The sequence below is a fragment of the Dryobates pubescens genome, chromosome 29 (assembly GCF_014839835.1).
Source record: "Dryobates pubescens isolate bDryPub1 chromosome 29, bDryPub1.pri, whole genome shotgun sequence".
Classification (NCBI taxonomy): Eukaryota; Metazoa; Chordata; class Aves; order Piciformes; family Picidae; genus Dryobates; species Dryobates pubescens.
The window spans coordinates 7,538,108-7,556,040 of NC_071640.1; the positions used below are offsets into that span (position 1 = coordinate 7,538,108).

The following is a 17,933-nucleotide window of genomic DNA, read 5'->3' on the forward strand; positions in this document are numbered from 1 at the left end:
TTGTAAACTCTGCAAGGGAGGATACATAGGCTAGAGTAGGGGGAAGCTTTTTAGACTGGTCAAAGCGATGAACCACTGTTTGAATCTGCTTCGCAGGACATAAGTAGTGAAACAGTCTTTGCCTCACTTAATCAGCTGGGTGTAAGCATCATGAAGAGTTTCCAGATGCATATTAGGTTTTGGAGGTGGGTGAGTCCCCTTCAGCAAATGTGAATTTCTACTTCTTTCATGTTTTCTTGAGGACACAGGTATATTTACATTGTTATAGACATGCAGACTTCAAAATGACATTGCAAGCTTAGTATGTTCTTGTTTTAATCCAGGAAAGTAAAGAAGCTGAATATGAAAAGCTGATCCTTGCTTTACGAAAAGAGCAAAATATTTATTCTACACTAGTGAAGACCTTTAAGGAATCAGATAGGTAAGTATTCTGTCTTGGTGGCTAATCTGAGCTCAAAGGGCAAAAATCAGAAGTTACAAAAAAAGGTGCAGCTTCATTGGAGTGGTGATGATTTTTTTTACCAGCCAGTTGTTCCTAAGTCATAAACTAGCTGTAATAGTCACCTTAAAAAGACAAATGTGGGTTGTTTTTTAAAGTGAGGTTATATTATCTAAATGACTTCAATATCTCTGAAAATATTTGTTTGGATTAGAATCTCAGATGAGCCAGATATCCATTTAGGTACCAAAGTAAGCAGGGATTACATGTCCTGTGTTGGAACAGAAGGGAAGAATCAAAGCGTGGTGACCTTCTGGGTGCTGGACAATTTGCCATGGTTTAATCCTAAAATACAGATAATGCTTATCTTAGAAGTGACACACTGAGAATTTTGATGAGAATATAAGCCAGTGAGATTTTGGAGAAGGTGAAACAAACCAGGATAATTGAACTTTCCATAGTATGCTTTCAGTGTAAATGCAGAAGTGTGGCGGGAGCCAAGTGTATTTTAACCTTTTAAAGTCAGCACAATGTTTTAGACAGAGATCTGTGGCCTTGTATTGCCTGGCAGTTGAGGAGCTGCTGTGATGAAACAAAGAAAATTCTGAGCCTTTAGGTAAAACAAATGTGTTATGAAAAAAATTACTTTTGCTGTTATAATTGCAGATACTTTAATTGGGTCTTGATGGTGTTTGAGAGCCAGCTCCTAACTCTTCTTGCCTGAAGGCAGCAGCTTATACCTGCCAGCTTTGTGCAAATGTGTGTTTGTATTTTGCAGTTGGTTTATAGACCACTTTAATTTGGAAACCATAAAGTGAAGAGCAGTGGAGTGGATGAGATCTGGCATTTGAATTAAGCACATTGCTATCAATGCCATCTTGTGCTTGGCCACAGTGCAGAAGCTGTGTTAGATACTAGAATCTTTTTCATTAGACATAGTGATAGAAGTCAGATTAAGATTATTTCTTAGATCTGGGGTCAAAAAAGGCAGTGGCTTTTGTGACTACTTTGTTGAACAATCAGCAAATGAGAGAAGGGGGGTTTATTTTAGTATTTCATGCAGAGGGTGTCACCTGCCATTGACACATCATCTGTGGGTGAAGCCATTGGCAATGCTCTGTGTAGCAATGACAACAGACTAACATAGCTCTGATTAGTAGTAGTTCTTAGAATATCTTCTAGGTGAGGGCAATTGTAACTATAAAGATTCAAGTAATACCACTTTGGCAGTTAATTCTTGTAGGATCAGCAGCAGGCTGATTAGTTCTGTTTTCCCGATACGAAGTTCCAGGATGCAGGGAGCAGTGCATGCCATGCAGGGATTTGCAGAGGATGTGCAATGATTCAACAACAGAGCTGGAAGGTGAAGATCATCTTTTTTTAGTTCCTCTCATGGTTTTATGGGTTGAGATGCACTATAAGTCTCATCAGTAAAAATCTGAACCCCCAAAGTTCTGGGTGGCTGATAAACAAGCCCTGCAGATGAATTCAGCATCCTTGTTTGTGTGACTGCTATCAGCAGTGCATGGTTTTTAGGCAAGAATCTATTTAGTTGCTGACATATCTTCTTTTAGGCATTATTTATTTTAAACAACCTGGGTGGTTATTTTTCAAAGTAAGCTGCCATGTGTCAGGACCAAGACATTTCTTGTCTCTCCAAGCAGGGAGCCAATGTATTTTCTTATAAACCTAACTTATGAAAAGGAGAAGATCTGCTTACCTAGCTTCCAGTAATGTGCTGCTTCCTTGTTATTCTTAATTTTTTTGCTGAGCATTTTAGAGAGCTCTCACTTCAAAGATATTCTTGAACAAAAGAGAATTGGTTAAAGGAATAGTTTCCTGTGCAAGAAGCACCGACAGCGGCACGCTTGTCAGAAGGCAGACTCGGTGACTTCTCATACGTGCTGCCTTTTAATTAATGTGCTTCTACAATAAGCTGTTGCTCTCATGCAGGTATGATGTGTTTTATGTTCTTGTGGATTCTGCTGTAAGATGGATTTAAATTTCTTCCTAAAGATTCCTGCATTCTCTGTCATCCAGTGCAGTGGATTTGAAGTTCTACAGCAGCTTAAGTTAGCCTTGCGGAATCATGAAATGTTAGGGGTTGGAAAGGACCTGGAAAGGTCATCTAGTCCCAGCCCCCTGCCAGAGCAGGACGACCTAGGGCAGGTCACACAGGAACACATCCAAGCAGATTTTGAATGTCTCCTGAGAAGGAGTCACTACCACCTCTCTGGGCAGCCTGTTCTAGGGCTCTGTCACTGTTGCAGTGAAAAAGATATCCCTTATGTTCACATGGCACCTCCTTATGCTCCAGCTTGCCCCCACTGTGCCATGTTTATCACTGGACATCACTGAGTGGAACCTGGCTCTATCCTCCTGACACTCACCCTTCACATATTTATAAACATGAATGAGGTCACCCCTCAGGCTCCTCTAAATTACAGAGAATCAGCTCCCTCAGCTTTTCCTCATAGGGGAGATGTTCCACTCCCTTCATCATAAACCACTGAGGTTCTGAGTGAAGTGAATGTGAAAATAAATAATACAATGAGTTTAGGACCACCTTGGAAAAATGACTGGGGAGGAAATAATTATTAATGTTTGTTATTAAACCAAGTTTATTTTATTACAATTTCACTTTCTAGTGTACTTAAGTCTTTTTACAGACTGATGAGAGAAGTGTCTTGTTGATGCTGAAGGGTCTAGGGAAGATCTAGCAAGAAACATCAAGAGGTTCTTAGATTCATAGAATGATTTCTGTTGGAAGGTATCTTAAAAGATCATCTGCTTCCAACTCCCCTCACCATGGGGCAGGGACACCTTCTACTAGACCGGGTTGCTCAAGGCCTCATCCAGCCTGGCCTGACATGAGGCCTGAGTGGTGGTGACTGATGCTAAAGAGCCTCAGTGGCCACCTTGGAAGAAAGCCACTTAATGAATTGATTCACCTTGACAAGTTAGCATTTGTAACTTGTGGCATTTGCACCCGTTGAGATAATGGACACAATTTAGACCTTAAAAGGTCTTTTTTTTTTGCAGACTGTTGGATAAGTAAGGAGATAAATTAGTTGTCTGGGTCATGTTTTCAATGAAACATGACTTTTTTCCCCTCTTTTTTTTTTTTTTTCCCCTTCAGTGGAGCATTAGATGATACAGTTCTGTAGCAAGGGAGCAAAGTTTCCATGGTCACCACGTAATGGAACACACAGAGCCATCAGCTGTGTGTGATAATAGTATTTTGCTGGCATACTTTTCAGAAGTTAGTGATTGTGTTTCTCCTTAAAAAGAATTACCCAGAAGTCGGCTGGTAGAATATATCTGTTGTGTTTGAGCTGTGCTGTTTACAAGCCAGCTTAAAAGAGAAGGCCCTGTGTGTAAACATTCAATTTCATTTGTTTTGATGCCTCAGAGCTGTGTGAGGAAAACCGGAGATGGCTAATGCGAAATGGGCTCTTTGTGGAAGCCTGGCTGCATAAACGATGCTGAGGTGCACACCAAAATGTTTTGAATTGGATCTTGAATTATTTCCTTCATTTATTTATTTATTTTCTTGTAGTATAAACAGCTTGCAAACAGAACTAAACAACATTTTCCTGCTGAGGAAACAACTGGAAGAAGACGTTTTAGCCAATCGGAACCTACAGAAGGTCTTGGAGGATCAGATTAAGGACATTAGAAACCGCCAAGGTCTGTGCAGCTCTGGCTCTTTTCTTGAGCTTCCTGAACAAAGGAAAACTGAGTTTGTAACAGACAGTTTACTGTGATAGAGGAGAAACATTTGAGAGTAGAAGAAGCTGCGAAAAGGCTTCTTTTCATCTTTCTGTACTGGAAATTATTTGGGAGATTTGTCACAGAATGTCTTTGAGCATATAGAGGGACAGCTTTTCTCTTTCCATGCAGTAAATGTTAGTAATTCAATGGCAATTCTACTGCAGTGATCATTTTAAGTTGCCTACAATTTTGTACCCATAGAATTTACTGTTTTCTGCAGAAGTCAAGAGATTCCTGGCTTTGACTAAATCTATGGCTGTGGTATCATTTTCTGGCTGTGTAATTACTTCACTACACTTTGGTAAAGAGCCTGTGTCTCAGGAAATGGCCACACTCCTCCTAAAGAATTTCCAGTGAAGAAATAGCCAGAGGTTTTGTTATTTTATAGTTCAGAAATGGTAGACCTTTTAAACATCACTTGCTTTCTAGCTTGTTTTATTGTACTTGTTTGGAGGTGGGTTTAGTATATACTTAGATATAAAAAATAATGATGTAAGTGGACATTTTTAAATATAGTTGACTATGTGTACAGATGGAATCTGGTTATTCCATAGGGGATGTATAAATAACAATAAAGCCTGTTCACTTACCCCTTTCAACTAGATTATCAGTTTTATCATCACTCCCTTGACAGCTATGATAAGTGACAGAAGGTAAGCTTCTGTCATTTCAGAGTTTTCAACCTCGGGAGCACAGATAATGAACAGCCAGGGTAGACCAAAGGGTCTGGTGGATGTTCTGGGGTTCTCAAGAGCAGTTGTGTTGAGTGTGAGACTGCTAGGATTGAAGGCTCTGAAAGTAATTGTTTGTGAAGCTTTGGGTCCATGCAGCAGCCATGGGATCAGTGTCAGAGCTGGGAGCAGGATTTGCATGTCTCTTCTTTGTCCTAATTTTGATGTGCTTTCTCCCCATCTAATGAGATACATTTATAGAATTAACTGTCATCTATATTGTAACTGAACAGGTGTTTATTGAAACATAACACATCATTCCTGCAGTTAGAGGAAATGAATAAGTAGCTATTTTCAATTCAATTAATGCAATCTTTTGACCCCAAAGCAAAATCAATTCAGTAACTTTGTCTTTGCCTTGAGACCTTGAATTCATGCTCATGAAAGTATAGTTAAACCAGAATAACTAGTCATGCCTTACTTATCCTTCTTAAAAATTATTTCTAATTGTAATGCTAAGTATGCAAATTACAATTCAGAATTACATCCTCAGCTCATGCTGAGATCCACAGAAAATACAGCCATGGAAAATACAGCATGTCTGTGTGTCAGAAGCACAAAGAAACAGGGACTAAATTTGCTCAATTAAACAGGAAGCTGATTTTGGGGCATGAAACATTTTAAGTGGCTTCCCACAGGCTTACTAGTAGGTTCTTATTGCAGAAGTCCTGTCTTGGCATTTTATGCTGTGTCCTCCTGCAAACAGTTTCTGAAATAATCCCTGCTCTTGGGTATTTTGGCAGATGAAACACTCTCTTTCTGTGGAGATCAGACCTCTTACATGAGTATCTGTTTAGGAGAGCAAGATCATTTAAATCTACAGATAGATCATCTGTCTCTTGAAGAACTGAAGAAAAAGGTACTGAGCTTTTGATTATTTACTGTTTCTCGTGGCTTAATTCTGTTTCATTTATAGCTCATGTAGCTCTCAGAAAAAGGTTTATTTAGGTGCAGTTGAGTAGTTCTGAAAGGATTTGAAATTCTCTTCTCTGTGGTTTTTGATCCACCTTTTATGAGTGATTTAGTCTTTGTTACACCACATGAGCTTCAGAATCAGCTGAAAGAGCTGGCTTGCCGCAAAGGGTTTGTGATGATTAGACATCCGGATTCAGGTTTCAGACTCAATGCCCTGTTTTAGTCATCCTGAAGCGTACCAACTTCAAATAAAAGCACAAAGTTTAAGTATTCTACAATGTGCATTTCATGCACCTTTATTAACCATAAAGATGGTAGTGGTGTCTCTGATTGCTAGTTCTGTCCAACACACTCCAGCTCAGGATTTGCATATCCTTTGGCACGTTAGAAAATGCCTCTGAGGTAAGTTGATAATTGTCTCCATGCGACATTAGGAGAGCTAGAATTCAGAGAGATGAAGTATGCAGACCATTGCCATACAGTAAATCAGGACTGGAGTTCAGAAACTTGTTCTTATGGCTCTTTGCCCTGTGCAGTGACCTCTGCTCCCTGCACCAGTTCACGATACAGAATTATTTTGAACACGATCGTTTGGGAGTGAAAGCTAAGGGAAGTCTTATTTCTCATGGCCAGCTGAATTGTAGGCAGGTGTTCAAAATCTGGAGGTGGATAATATGATGGAAAGAAGTTTGCTTTACACTGAGCAGGTGTCAATAAAAAAAGCCCCAGATTGTGTCCCAGTCCCGTTCTGGGGCTGTACCACTTTTATCTCTGAGCATAATCCCTTCGGGAGCTTCAGGGACACTTGTTAGCAAAAGATTTTTATAGACCATTTCTTACTTAAAAAGAGAGTTTGTGTTGCCTGCAAGCTGATCTGGTTTTTCCAAGTGTGTTAATTGGTCTAATAAAAAGATTCCACTTTCTTCTGCAAGCATTGCCTCCTAAAGATGTGTACCTGAGTCTATAACAATCATGTCTGGTCATGGGTTTTAAACCTGATTGTCTATTCAGATGTTATATCTGCAAATCTACTCAGAATGATAGTGGCTTATAAATGGTGTTTGAGACAGAAGAACAGGTTGTTTCTCTAGGCTGCTCTTTCACTGTAATGCTGGTTTCCCTTGTGCTAAAACGTTTCTTCTCAGATCAACCTGTTGGTTTGAGGTTCCCTCAGGTTGCTTCTTGCTGCTGAGTTGTGAAACTTGGTACCTTAAGAACAGAGCTGGAAACTACAGTCTTAAAATTAAGACCTCCTGAACACTAACCCACAAACCTATGATCCTGATTTCATACATAGATAGACTGCTTATGAGCAGATATAGGGATCCAGTTTTTCCAACTCTGCAGTTTAGATTTAGCTGGAGATTTGTATGCCATCATTTGTTTTCATTCCAGTCTGGATGTTACCAGTTTTGCTTGTTCTTCCTTTGGTTATTCAGGTTACTGACCTTCTCTTGATGGTTAAGGAGCTGCAGTCAATTAATCAAGAACTTAAGAGAAAACAGCTTGGGCTTTGCACACCAAATCCTCAAGGGAAGGAAGGAGTGAAAATACTAAACCACAGCGAGGTAGGTTCTCTGTGTTACAGTAGTGGATGTGACTCTCACATCTAATGTACCTTGTGGAGTCATTTACATCAGTGCAGTATAAAACCCTCGGGGCGTAGGTTGCTAATTCCTTATAATAACTTTTTAAATTAATGATGTAAACAACTTTAAGATGTTAGCACAACAGAATCAGCTCAATGCAAGTGTTCAGTGATGTGTCAAGTTGATTTTTAAGGAAGTAATGTGCACATTAAAATACTAATTGGGTCTGTGATCTGTCTGCTTTGGCGCTTGAAAGGGGAGGAAATAGTTAATTTTGCAAAGAAAGCAGCATCTTTTGTAACATTTTAGTTATTACTGAAACTCTGCTTGTCTGCTGTTCAAGAGTCATTCTCATGCTGTGCCTAATTCTGTAAGGGCTTGGTTCAGATCTGCTCTGCATCTACAACTAGGGCTTGCTGTAGCCAGAGCCAAGAGAATAGCCCTTGAGGTCACCTGAATGCATGGCTGTTCCTTCATATAGAGCGTAGAAGTACATGAACACGTAGCCAGTGTTGTGGTAGATGGCTGAGAGGGGCAAGGAACTAATCACTGCTGGGTGCTTAGTTTTTTTTGTCCAAAGCTAAGACTGTTTTTAGCTGTTGGGAAGATGAGGTCTTGGCAAAACCACTGAGAAGCATTCTGGGTGTGGGGTTGTTGTGTGTCTTGTGTGTGTATCATAAAGGGTGTTCAGGAGGCTATGTAAACCACCTAGCTTGTTGTCAGGTATTGCTTGAAATAGGGCTGGTGGTACTTACTCTGTTGTGGGTTTTCCTTTCAGTTACACTGTTGTGGTCCATAGGAAGTGAAAAATATGAAAGCAATAATGATGGTGCTGGTATGCTGTGTGTGGAATTTCTAAATGAAAGTCAAAAGAGCAGAAAACCAGGAGCAGTTTGAATCAATTCATAGATTCATAGAATGGTTTGGGTTGGAAGGCACCTTAAATCTAGTTCCAGCCCAGCCCCCTGCCATGGGCAGGAACACCTTTCACTAGACCAGACTGTTCATCCAACCTGGCCTTAACTCCAGGGAGGAGGCATCCACAACCTCCCTGGGCAACCTGTTCCAGTATCTCACCACCCTCATAAAAAATTCCTTCCTAATATCCAGTCTAAATCTGCTTTGCTCAAGTTCCAATCCCTCTTGTGCTATCACTACAGGCTCTTGTAAAAAGTCCCTTCCCAACTTTCTTACAGACCTCTTTATGGGTAGGAACTGCTTGATTCAAGAACTGGGGCTTTGGTCTTGGTGATTCTTCTGCAGGACTCTCCTGCAGTTCTGCAGGACTCTAGAAAAAAGCTCATGCTTTTGAATATTTGCTGAAGTTGCACTGGAGACAATCACCAAAAGTCATGAAATCATAGAATTATACAATCAATAAGGTTGGAAAAGAGACCTCAAAGGTCATCAAGTCCAGCCTGTCACCCAAGACCTCATGAATACTAAATGATGGCACCAAGTGCTACATCCAGTCCCCTTTTGAACACCTCCAGGGACAGTGACTCCACCACCTCCCTGGGCAGCACATTCCAATGGTTAGCAACTCTCTCAGTGAAGAACTTTCTCTTCACCTCCAGCCTAATCTTCCCCTGGCACAGCTTGAGACTGTGTCCTCTTGTTCTGGTGCTGATTGCCTGGGAGAAGAGACTAACCCCCTCCTGGCTACAACCACCCTTCAGGTAGTTGTAGAGAGCAATAAGGTCTCCCCTGAGCCTCCTCTTCTCCAGGCTAAACAATCCCAGCTCCCTCAGCCTCTCCTCATAGGGCTTGTGCTCGAGGCCTCCCCAGCCTCGTTGCCCTTCTCTGGGCACGTTCAAGAGTCTCAATGTCCTTCTTAAATTGAGAGGCCCAGAACTGGACACAGTACTCCAGGTGTGGCCTAACCAGTGCTGATATTCTTGCTTTCTCAGTTTTAAGACCTGCTCGTGCACCCTTTAATTGAAATACATGTCAAATTATAGATCAGCCTTCAGGGGTGCCGTGGCTTTTATTAAAATAATGAATTTTCGTGTTGCTGCAATAGGTCTGCACGAAAAGCTTGTGGGCAATCTCTTGCAGAGTGCCTGCACTTTCTAGAGAGGCATTCTTTCTAGCCGTTTGTTTCGCTTTCCTGCAGAGGGCGCTGCCCCCTCACCGATGCCATGCTTCATCCCTAAGGAATTGTGTCCCGAGCTAAGATCGTCAGGACAAGATACCGTGTGCTCCCGTGTGTGTCCTGGCACAAAAAATACACAGAGGGCTACTTACCTAAGCTGCCTGTGTGCAATTAGGTGTAGAATGACAGGGTAAAGCTTGTAGAATCTAAATAAGCCTCCAAATTTTGGTAAACAAGTAAAATGGTATTTTAACCTGTGCCAGAATGATGGAGCTCATAGCACTGTGAGCTTTCACTAGCAGTGAAAGGATCTGTAATTAAAAGGGTTTGCTTTTAAAAGGTGCCATTTGATCAGCCTTGACAATAAAGGGAAACTTGCATTTTTGGGCTATGGCTTGTGACAACTGTGCTTTGCATATTAATACCAATTGTCAAAAAACCCCTCCAAGTTCTGTTTTGTGTGTGTATTTTGGGCTAGAATTCGTTGGCAGGTAGTGCTGAGATGACATGAACATATGTGCTATAAGAGGAATTTGGACAGCTAGAGGAAGATGCATCCTTCTCAGGTTCTTAAAACGAACCCAGCTTTCCTTTTCCATTCCTTCGCGAAGCCGGAGCAGAAATGGGATGAATCTGCACGTTGGTGCCTCGGCAGGGCATCTCCCAAAGCTCTGACAGCCCTGAGTACTCTCTTTCTTGGCTTCACGTTCAGAAGAAAAGGAGAAGGAGGAGAGAAAAAGGTTGTTTTTGTGCTGTCCTCTGAACATCTGCTTTCTCTGAGAGAAGCAGCCTCAGTGATTTCAGCCTTCGGGGCTCCAGGGATCTTTGCAAACCAAGCATAGCAGTGGTTCATTTAGGAAAAACATTTGCAAGGTTTTCAGTCTCCAAGGAAATACATTAAACAGGCAGCTTATTCTTGGTAGACTTTTTTTTTTTTCCCCCTAGCCTTAAGACACTTATTTTGTTTTAATATTTTGTTGAATGTTAGATTGTATTCCTTGGAGCACAGAAAGTTTCTTTTCAGCCTGTCAGACGCAAGACTATAGGAGCAGATTCAAACTGCAGTGGGTTGTTGTAGCAGTGTGCTGTAACCCCTTCAGCTTCTGAAACAGTTTCATTCTAAGACTCAGCACTTACTAAACTGAAAACAGGCCTGGCAAAAGCATATACTGAAAAAATGAGTCATGAGAGGTTGTTGCAGTGAGTTGTGTGCAAATAAGTTTATTTTTAATGCCCAAATGGAGAACTTGTCCTGGATCCTGCATGTGGAGGATTAACAGTTGCTTTAATAATAGCTAATACTACTGGACTTTTGACATCCCATAGTTAAAAGGTCTTTCACAATGCATGCCCTTCATGTGCACCACAATCCCATCTGTGTCATCTTCCAGTTTTCAGATTGTCTTTACTTTGTTTTGAAGACCTCTTTGAGTGAAAATACCAAAGTGATTTGAACATGACTTGGAAGTTTGCTTTCAACATCGATTTCTAATAGTACAAGGCAAGCATGAGGCCTTGAGTAACCTGGAAAATGTACCTGGCAATGGCAGCAGGGTGCCACTAGATGATCTTTGAGATCTCATCCAACCCAAACCGTTCTGTGATTCTAATTAATATTAATCTGCTGCACCATTTGATTTCTGCCTTTTACAATTCGTACTGAAAACTCTGGGAGTTGCTTACACTGCTAGGGATGGGAAGGTAAAAAAGGCTTTTCTCATTTGTTTTATATATATGTAGATACTTGCACACATTCTATGCATACTCAATTGACAAAATCAAGCCCCACAGAAGCATTTAGTTCCCAGTGTTCTCAGGAAGCAAAACCACCTCTCCTTGCAGAATCCTGTTTGTCTGCTGTGAGCCTAGGCTTTCCAGCATGTGATACTGGGTGCTGGAGAAGAACCTGATTTGTGTGGCAATGAAAAGAAATGCTGGAAATTGGGAAGTGAAATAAAGTAGGCACAATGAGAACATGACTGAAGGTAGAGAAATCTTGTGCCAGAAGGGGCTAGGTGATTTTTAGTGGGTTTTTTAGTGTGTATATATATATATATATATAGATATATAGATATATAGATATATTTAATTCTGAAGAGAAAAGGTTAAATAAGAATGAAGGGAGGTAAAGATAAAGGTTTCACTCTATTGAATATGAGTCATTCCTGGGGTTTATATTAATTTTCTTTGATCTGGTTGAAGAAATCTAATTCAGTGTTTGTTACTTTGTATTACAGGCCTTTTTTATTTTTCTTTTAAGACATGTCACTGACTTATTTATGCATGTTTCATATCACAGTATTTTGTTTATTTTTTTTGGTGTGCTACATTTTCACATCACTCCATACTTTTGTGTAGTGTCTTGAAATAACAGAGGAGCCGGTGATGCAGACTGAAGGTGGTGACAATGACAGGAAGATGCAGAGCAGTCCGTTTGCTGAGAGGGTCAGTCAGGTAGGACATTGTTGCAGTACTCTCTTCTCTGCACACCTTTAAGAATTCTTGATTCTTACAACACCAAGTCTTTTGCAAACAGAGCATGCTATCTGATTTTGCTTTCAGCTGACTTATCCTCAAGCGTTTCTAAAAGCTTTTTCCTGTATTTTTCCTCCTGCCAGGCTTTGCAGTCAAGTTGCTTTTGTTCTGGTACTTGTTTTCTCTCATTTGACTACTCATACTCTTCCTTAATGGGGATGACAAGAAGTCCCTTGAAATTGTTTGTTTCTTTACATGCACACCGATCTTCAGCCTCTGTTGCACTCAGGCCTGTAATAGAAATTGTGTAAGATTCACTTGATGGTGTGATTGAGGGGAAAAATACTGTAGATGCCTCTTCCTCTTCAAAATACTTGGTCTCTTGCTACCTTATTGGCTATACTTCCATACATGCAGGCATATGCTGTCCTCTTAATCAAAGGCAATGCAATGTAAAGCACCGTGGAATCAAAATAATGCAGGTTGCAAAGGATCTTAGAGGATTGTAGAGTGCAGTTAAAGTTGAACCTCTCTGGTTTAAAAGTCATGTGTTAAAGTCTGACACAGAGCAGGGTGTTGTGGTTGGTAATGTTGGAGAGCAATGATGTTCTGTGCTTTGGAATGTCTCATTTCTGTGTTTCTCTGTTTACTAGGTGTGCCTTCAAGTGTCATTGGATTTTCCTTGTGAGATGGATAAACAGGTAATTGATGGATTGTAAAGATTCTCTTGACTCTCAAACATCATGCTGCTGGAAATTAGAATGGCCTGGGTTGCAAGTGACCTCCAAAGGTCATGTAGTCCAACTCTCTCTGCAGTAAGCAGGGGCGTTCTCAACTAGATCACGTTGCCCGGAGCCCTGTTGAGCTCATCTTGAATTTGTCCAGGGATGAGAACTCAACCAGTTGTAGCCAAATGGGTGCAGTCTGAGTTCTCATGTGATTGACGGAGAAAACTTTCACTGATTTCAATGGAGGTTGAATTATTGGAGAAGTCCATAGTAGAAACTTCCTAAGACATGTCTACAGTGTTGCATACAAAAAGCTAGCAGCTCATAAACACTTCTGAGTTGCATCCTGTCCTGTTCACCCAGAGCTAGCATCTGGGGACAGAGTGGTTCAAAGATGAACCTGCAGTCTGCAAGCAACCTTGTAGAAGTTTCATACCTCTTCATAGATAACAGCCCTCAGGGAAATCCACTTGCTACTTACTAAAACAACTGATCACTAGTAATTAATCAGGAGAAATAGATGCTAATTAGTTTTTCTATTAATAAATAGTCAATGAAATGTCTGTGGATGCTTCTTAATGTAGATAAAGAGCATCAGGAATTACAAAACCCGATTACAGAACGATTACAGCCCTGAACTTAATAGAACATTGCATCCTTGTGTAATAAGAAAATGCCTGCAATTTTTTAACAGATAACTCCATCAGGCCGTTCAGAGAGCTTCTGCAAAGATAGACGTTACAGGAGTCCAAATAAGCCCCAATTTGAACGTGATGCAACTGGCAAACACTTTGGCAGAATAGGAATGAGTGAACATGAAACAGAGGAGAACTTGCTCACATCTCTTTTAAGAGGAAATAGAACATCTGTACTGGAATCTACGTGAGTATGAGGGATATGCAGTGCTTTTGACAGTATTTCTATTTGAGAAGGGGATAAAGTAATTGTGCTAAAGTGAATTTAGATAATGGCACTGTCTAATTTACCTGAGAGATTGGCAAGGTGCCTTCAGAGCCATTTTAGTCTATCATGCAATTAAGTAATTAGGAAACATGCTATCAGTAGAAATCCTTATGAAAAACCCATTACAAGAAAAAAAAAATAATAAAAGAAACACTCCCCAAAGTTACACATACAGAGCTCTGCTGTAGGGCCTGTCTGCCTGCAGGGTGGCTTGTGGCAGTGTTGAAGGGCTCCCATGATCATAGGTGGTGGTTATTCTACAATACCTGAGAGCACAGGCCGGTGAAAAGGGGGCGTGGCAGAAGGGACAGTGCTGACAGCTGTAAAAATGATGTGTGTAAGGAACTGGGGGTGGAGGAAATGGATTTACAATGACTGTTTTGCAAGGTTGAATTGAATGGTTGTTACTCTGCTTTGTGGCCTTTGCCACTGCATCTTAACTGCTTGGACAGAGGTTGGGTCTCTGCCAGCCGTTTAGGCAGTCTAAGACTATGTTCTGCAGACTAATTGGTTGTTGCAGCGTAACCACTTGCAGGACTCTGCTGTGATGAACCATAGTGGAAGCACTTAAGTAATTTTTCATGAAGGAGAAAGTATTTGTGCAATGAAATCTGTATAAGCCCTCCTGTAACCAATGTTATGTGTGTTCCACTGTGTTTTGATCAGTTCCCAGCTGAAATGCTCATTTCTATAGGAACTGGACAAACACCACGCAAGAAAAGGGTATAGAGAAAACCCATACCTTGACTAGTTTTGTTACCCCCAGTTTCATGCTTTCACCACTGGCTGAAAACTGGGCCAGAGCTTTGGTGGAGATCATTCTCATTTCCTAGGTCACTCCACGCTAATGACTATGTACAGCATGATGTCACTTTTTTCAGTGCCTGTCAGTGCTGTGCCCTCACTAGCCATAGTGGTTTCTGGAGGGCAATGGCAACCAACTTCCATGTGTGTTGTGCTCAGCAGTGCTGGTAGCAGAATATCCTGTGGAGCTGCACAAGTCAAATCAGCACACCCTGCACTTGACTCAAGCAATTCTGTATTTTTACATTACTGTTTGAAAGCCTCCAACAGGCATAAATGGTCCTAGTTGTCAAAGCACTAGTTAGTGGTAAATGAGGAGATACTACTCTCTTAGAGGATGAATATATAACACTGTTTCAGTTGTTAACTTTACTTAAAAGTCTGCTAATGAATGTTTCCAGCGCCATCATCTTTACCACTTTAGTGTGTAATCTTTTCTGTGTTCAAGTATAAATGACCAGATTGACTGGTGATGAGCCTGTACTTTGCATAACTGAATTCTCTCTAATGACATTAGATGCCAGAGGAAGACATAAAAAGCCTAGTTAAGCTTCTCCCATTTCAAATGCTAGCTATGCAGATGCGGTTGTTTTAAATGCTGGTTTATATGTTTAGTGGCACAAATGGGGCTCTGACACATGAAATCATCTGTAGAATTGGAGGGCTTGCTTCTGCATGAAGTGTCTCTTATTTGGCTTCACTTTCTCTTGAAACATTGCTTTCATGGGCCACTAGTTGTCTGTGGGGCAGTTTGGTGGTCTGTGGTGAGCTGTTTTTGCAGGCTTTTGGCTGCTTTCTCCTTTCCCATCTTCCTTGTTACTTTAGAAATACATGAAAGGTTAGACTATCAGAAAAACTCAACTTCCAGAATCTCCTGTGGTTTTGGTAGGATTTTGTTTTGAAGGTAGTTACACCAGAACAAGCTCTTCTTGATGGGATTAAAAGTAACCCGTATCTTTACAGAGGGAGAATTGTCTGAAGGGGGGGGCTAGAAGAAGGAGGGAGGGGAACCAGACAGTTTCCCTGATCTATGTGTATAAACAACGAAGCAGCAGCTGCAAAAGACCTTTATCTTAAATTCAGGGTAAGTCAGTGGGAGTCTGTCAGAGGATGACAAGACACTGAACATAGCCTAAACTCTTGAACTTTCTGACCAGCGCACAGGTTTAAGAGACTTCTAAATATTAACTTCTCTGCCCAAAGTCGTGAAGAAGCTAATTGAAATGAACATGCAACCCCCCCTGCTACCTACACTGTATGTGAAGGGGGACATGTAGTAGGTGTTTCGGGAAAGACTGTAAATCCTGAGTACCCAGCCTATAGGGAAAAGGAGAGGGAAATTTGCGGCCGGGAAGTTAGGATAAAAGGATGCTGTCTCTCCCAGCAATTCGAGAGATAACCACCAGGAACTGTCCTGTGGACACTCCCTTTATTTGAATAAAGCCTTACTAAACTCCTCTGTCTCCGTTGTGAACAGGAACTTCCAAGTACAAAGAATTTTCCCTTACATTATGAAAATCCATTTGTATTTCTTCCGCTGCTTTGTTACCCAAGCAGTTGATTTAGTTCTTAGAGGTTCGGTGTTTGCTCCCGAATGGGGAGAAGGGCTGGAGAGCTCATATAGCCCTAGAAGGGGGAGAAGCACTGATGAGGTAATTTATGATTTAACTCATACTGGGAAAAGGTTGCAAAATTCTCTTAGTTAGTAATTCATTAGTGCATCAAACAACCTCCTGGGAATTTCAAATGTCGGGGCACTGCAAAGGAGTTTCTTGGAAGGTATTCTTGTTTGCTTAAACAAAAATCAAAATTCATGCCTTTTCTCTCCTCTTTTCTGAGTATAGCAGACAAGAACAAATGAAAATTGTAAATGAACTCTTAGATCATCTGAACACAACCGAGGAAGAATGTTCAAGTGAAGATACAGAGAAAAAGGATGAAAAAGATCTTAGGCAAATGATTATTCAACTAAGAGCTGAACTCAAACATTTCAAGCAGGTCAATAAATCCTTAAAGCAGCAAGTAGAACTGAAATCAACTTTTGATGGGAAAGAGAAGCTTTATCCAGATGCAATGCCACAGATTAATAAGGATATTGAGTTGTTGAAAGTGGAATTGAAAGACGCAGCTACACAAACAATAACTTTAGAGGGTAATGTCATGAGATTCAAAGATGAAGGCAGAAAAGGAGCCTCAGAAGAAAAGCCAAAATATGCAAGATTAACTGCAGAAAAAGAACATAAACAAGAAAATGTGTGTACAAAGGGTGAACAGCATGAAAGGAGAACAAATGAAGTAAGTTTATTTAAGATTCTGGTTTTGGTACTTAGGGAATAGATGTATAAAAGGCGGGGGAAAAAAGCAATTTAATTTCTAATATTAAATCTAGCTTTTGTGTAATTTTTAAAAATTAGACAAAGAGATGCAAGCTCAACCTTATTTTAGATAATTGTTCTTAATGTTCAGAGCTTTTCATCACATATTTCAGTGTGCTTTAGAACAGTAATTAATTGATTTCAAATCCTCAGTGGGACCAGATACTAGTAAATATTGAAGCTTTTGGAGGGTTTGTAGCATAATGGCCTGGTTCTGTACTGCTCTGTAGCTCTGCACAGATGTTCATGAAGTGCACAGTATTCTGTACTGACAGCTTAGTATGTCTTAAAGGTAACTGAGGTCTACAGCATGGAAGATCTGTATCACAAGCCCTACGAGGAGAGGCTGAGGGAGCTGGGGTTGTTTAGCCTGGAGAAGAGGAGGCTCAGGGCAGACCTTATTGTTCTCTACAACTACCTGAAGGGAGGTTGTAGCCAGGAGGGGGTTGGTCTCTTCTCCCAGGCAATCGGCACCAGAACAAGAGGACACAGTCTCAAACTGTGCCAGGGGAGGTTTAGGCTCCAGATGAGGAGAAAGTTCTCCCCAGAGACAGTTGTTAGCCGTTGGAATATGCTGCCCAGGGAGGTGGTGGAGTCGCCATCCCTGGAGGTGTTGAAGAGGGGATTGGACGTGGCACTTGGTGCCGTGGTTTATTATTCATGTGGTCTTGGGTGACAGTTTGGACTTGCTGATCTTTGAGGTCTTTTCCAACCTTACTGATTCTGTGATTCTCTGTCGGAGAGTATGCTGGTGGAGAGTTAATGGTAGATTCACAGGTAGCGTTAGGTTGTAAGGGACCCTCAAAGGTAGTTTTCTTCAGCCCCACTGGTGACCAGGGACACCTTGCTTTTAGACAAGTAGGATCTTACTTCTATGCTTCTATTAACATCTTACTGTATCTTGATTTAGAGAAGTGTAGAGTAGAGTAAGTCATGCTCTATAAAACCATGGGGGCAGTTCACCTTTGTGTGGAACCTAAGTGCACAGAATCTGGTCTGCGAGTACAGACATAATTTCCTTGTGGCAGATAAGTTTTCCAGCCTT

General features: G+C 41.0%; 1 protein-coding gene across 1 annotated transcript in view; it reads left to right on the top strand.

Moving 5' to 3' along the window:
* Positions 1-17,933, top strand: part of CDK5RAP2 (CDK5 regulatory subunit associated protein 2) — an 86,512-nt gene that overhangs the window by 32,187 nt on the left and 36,392 nt on the right. Inside the window, exons 15-22 of the mRNA XM_054174252.1 lie at positions 324-421; positions 3,999-4,129; positions 5,688-5,803; positions 7,299-7,427; positions 11,902-11,997; positions 12,672-12,719; positions 13,441-13,628; positions 16,358-16,808. Coding sequence (XP_054030227.1) covers positions 324-421; positions 3,999-4,129; positions 5,688-5,803; positions 7,299-7,427; positions 11,902-11,997; positions 12,672-12,719; positions 13,441-13,628; positions 16,358-16,808 — 1,257 coding nt within the window. The remainder of the gene's footprint in view (positions 1-323; positions 422-3,998; positions 4,130-5,687; positions 5,804-7,298; positions 7,428-11,901; positions 11,998-12,671; positions 12,720-13,440; positions 13,629-16,357; positions 16,809-17,933) is intronic.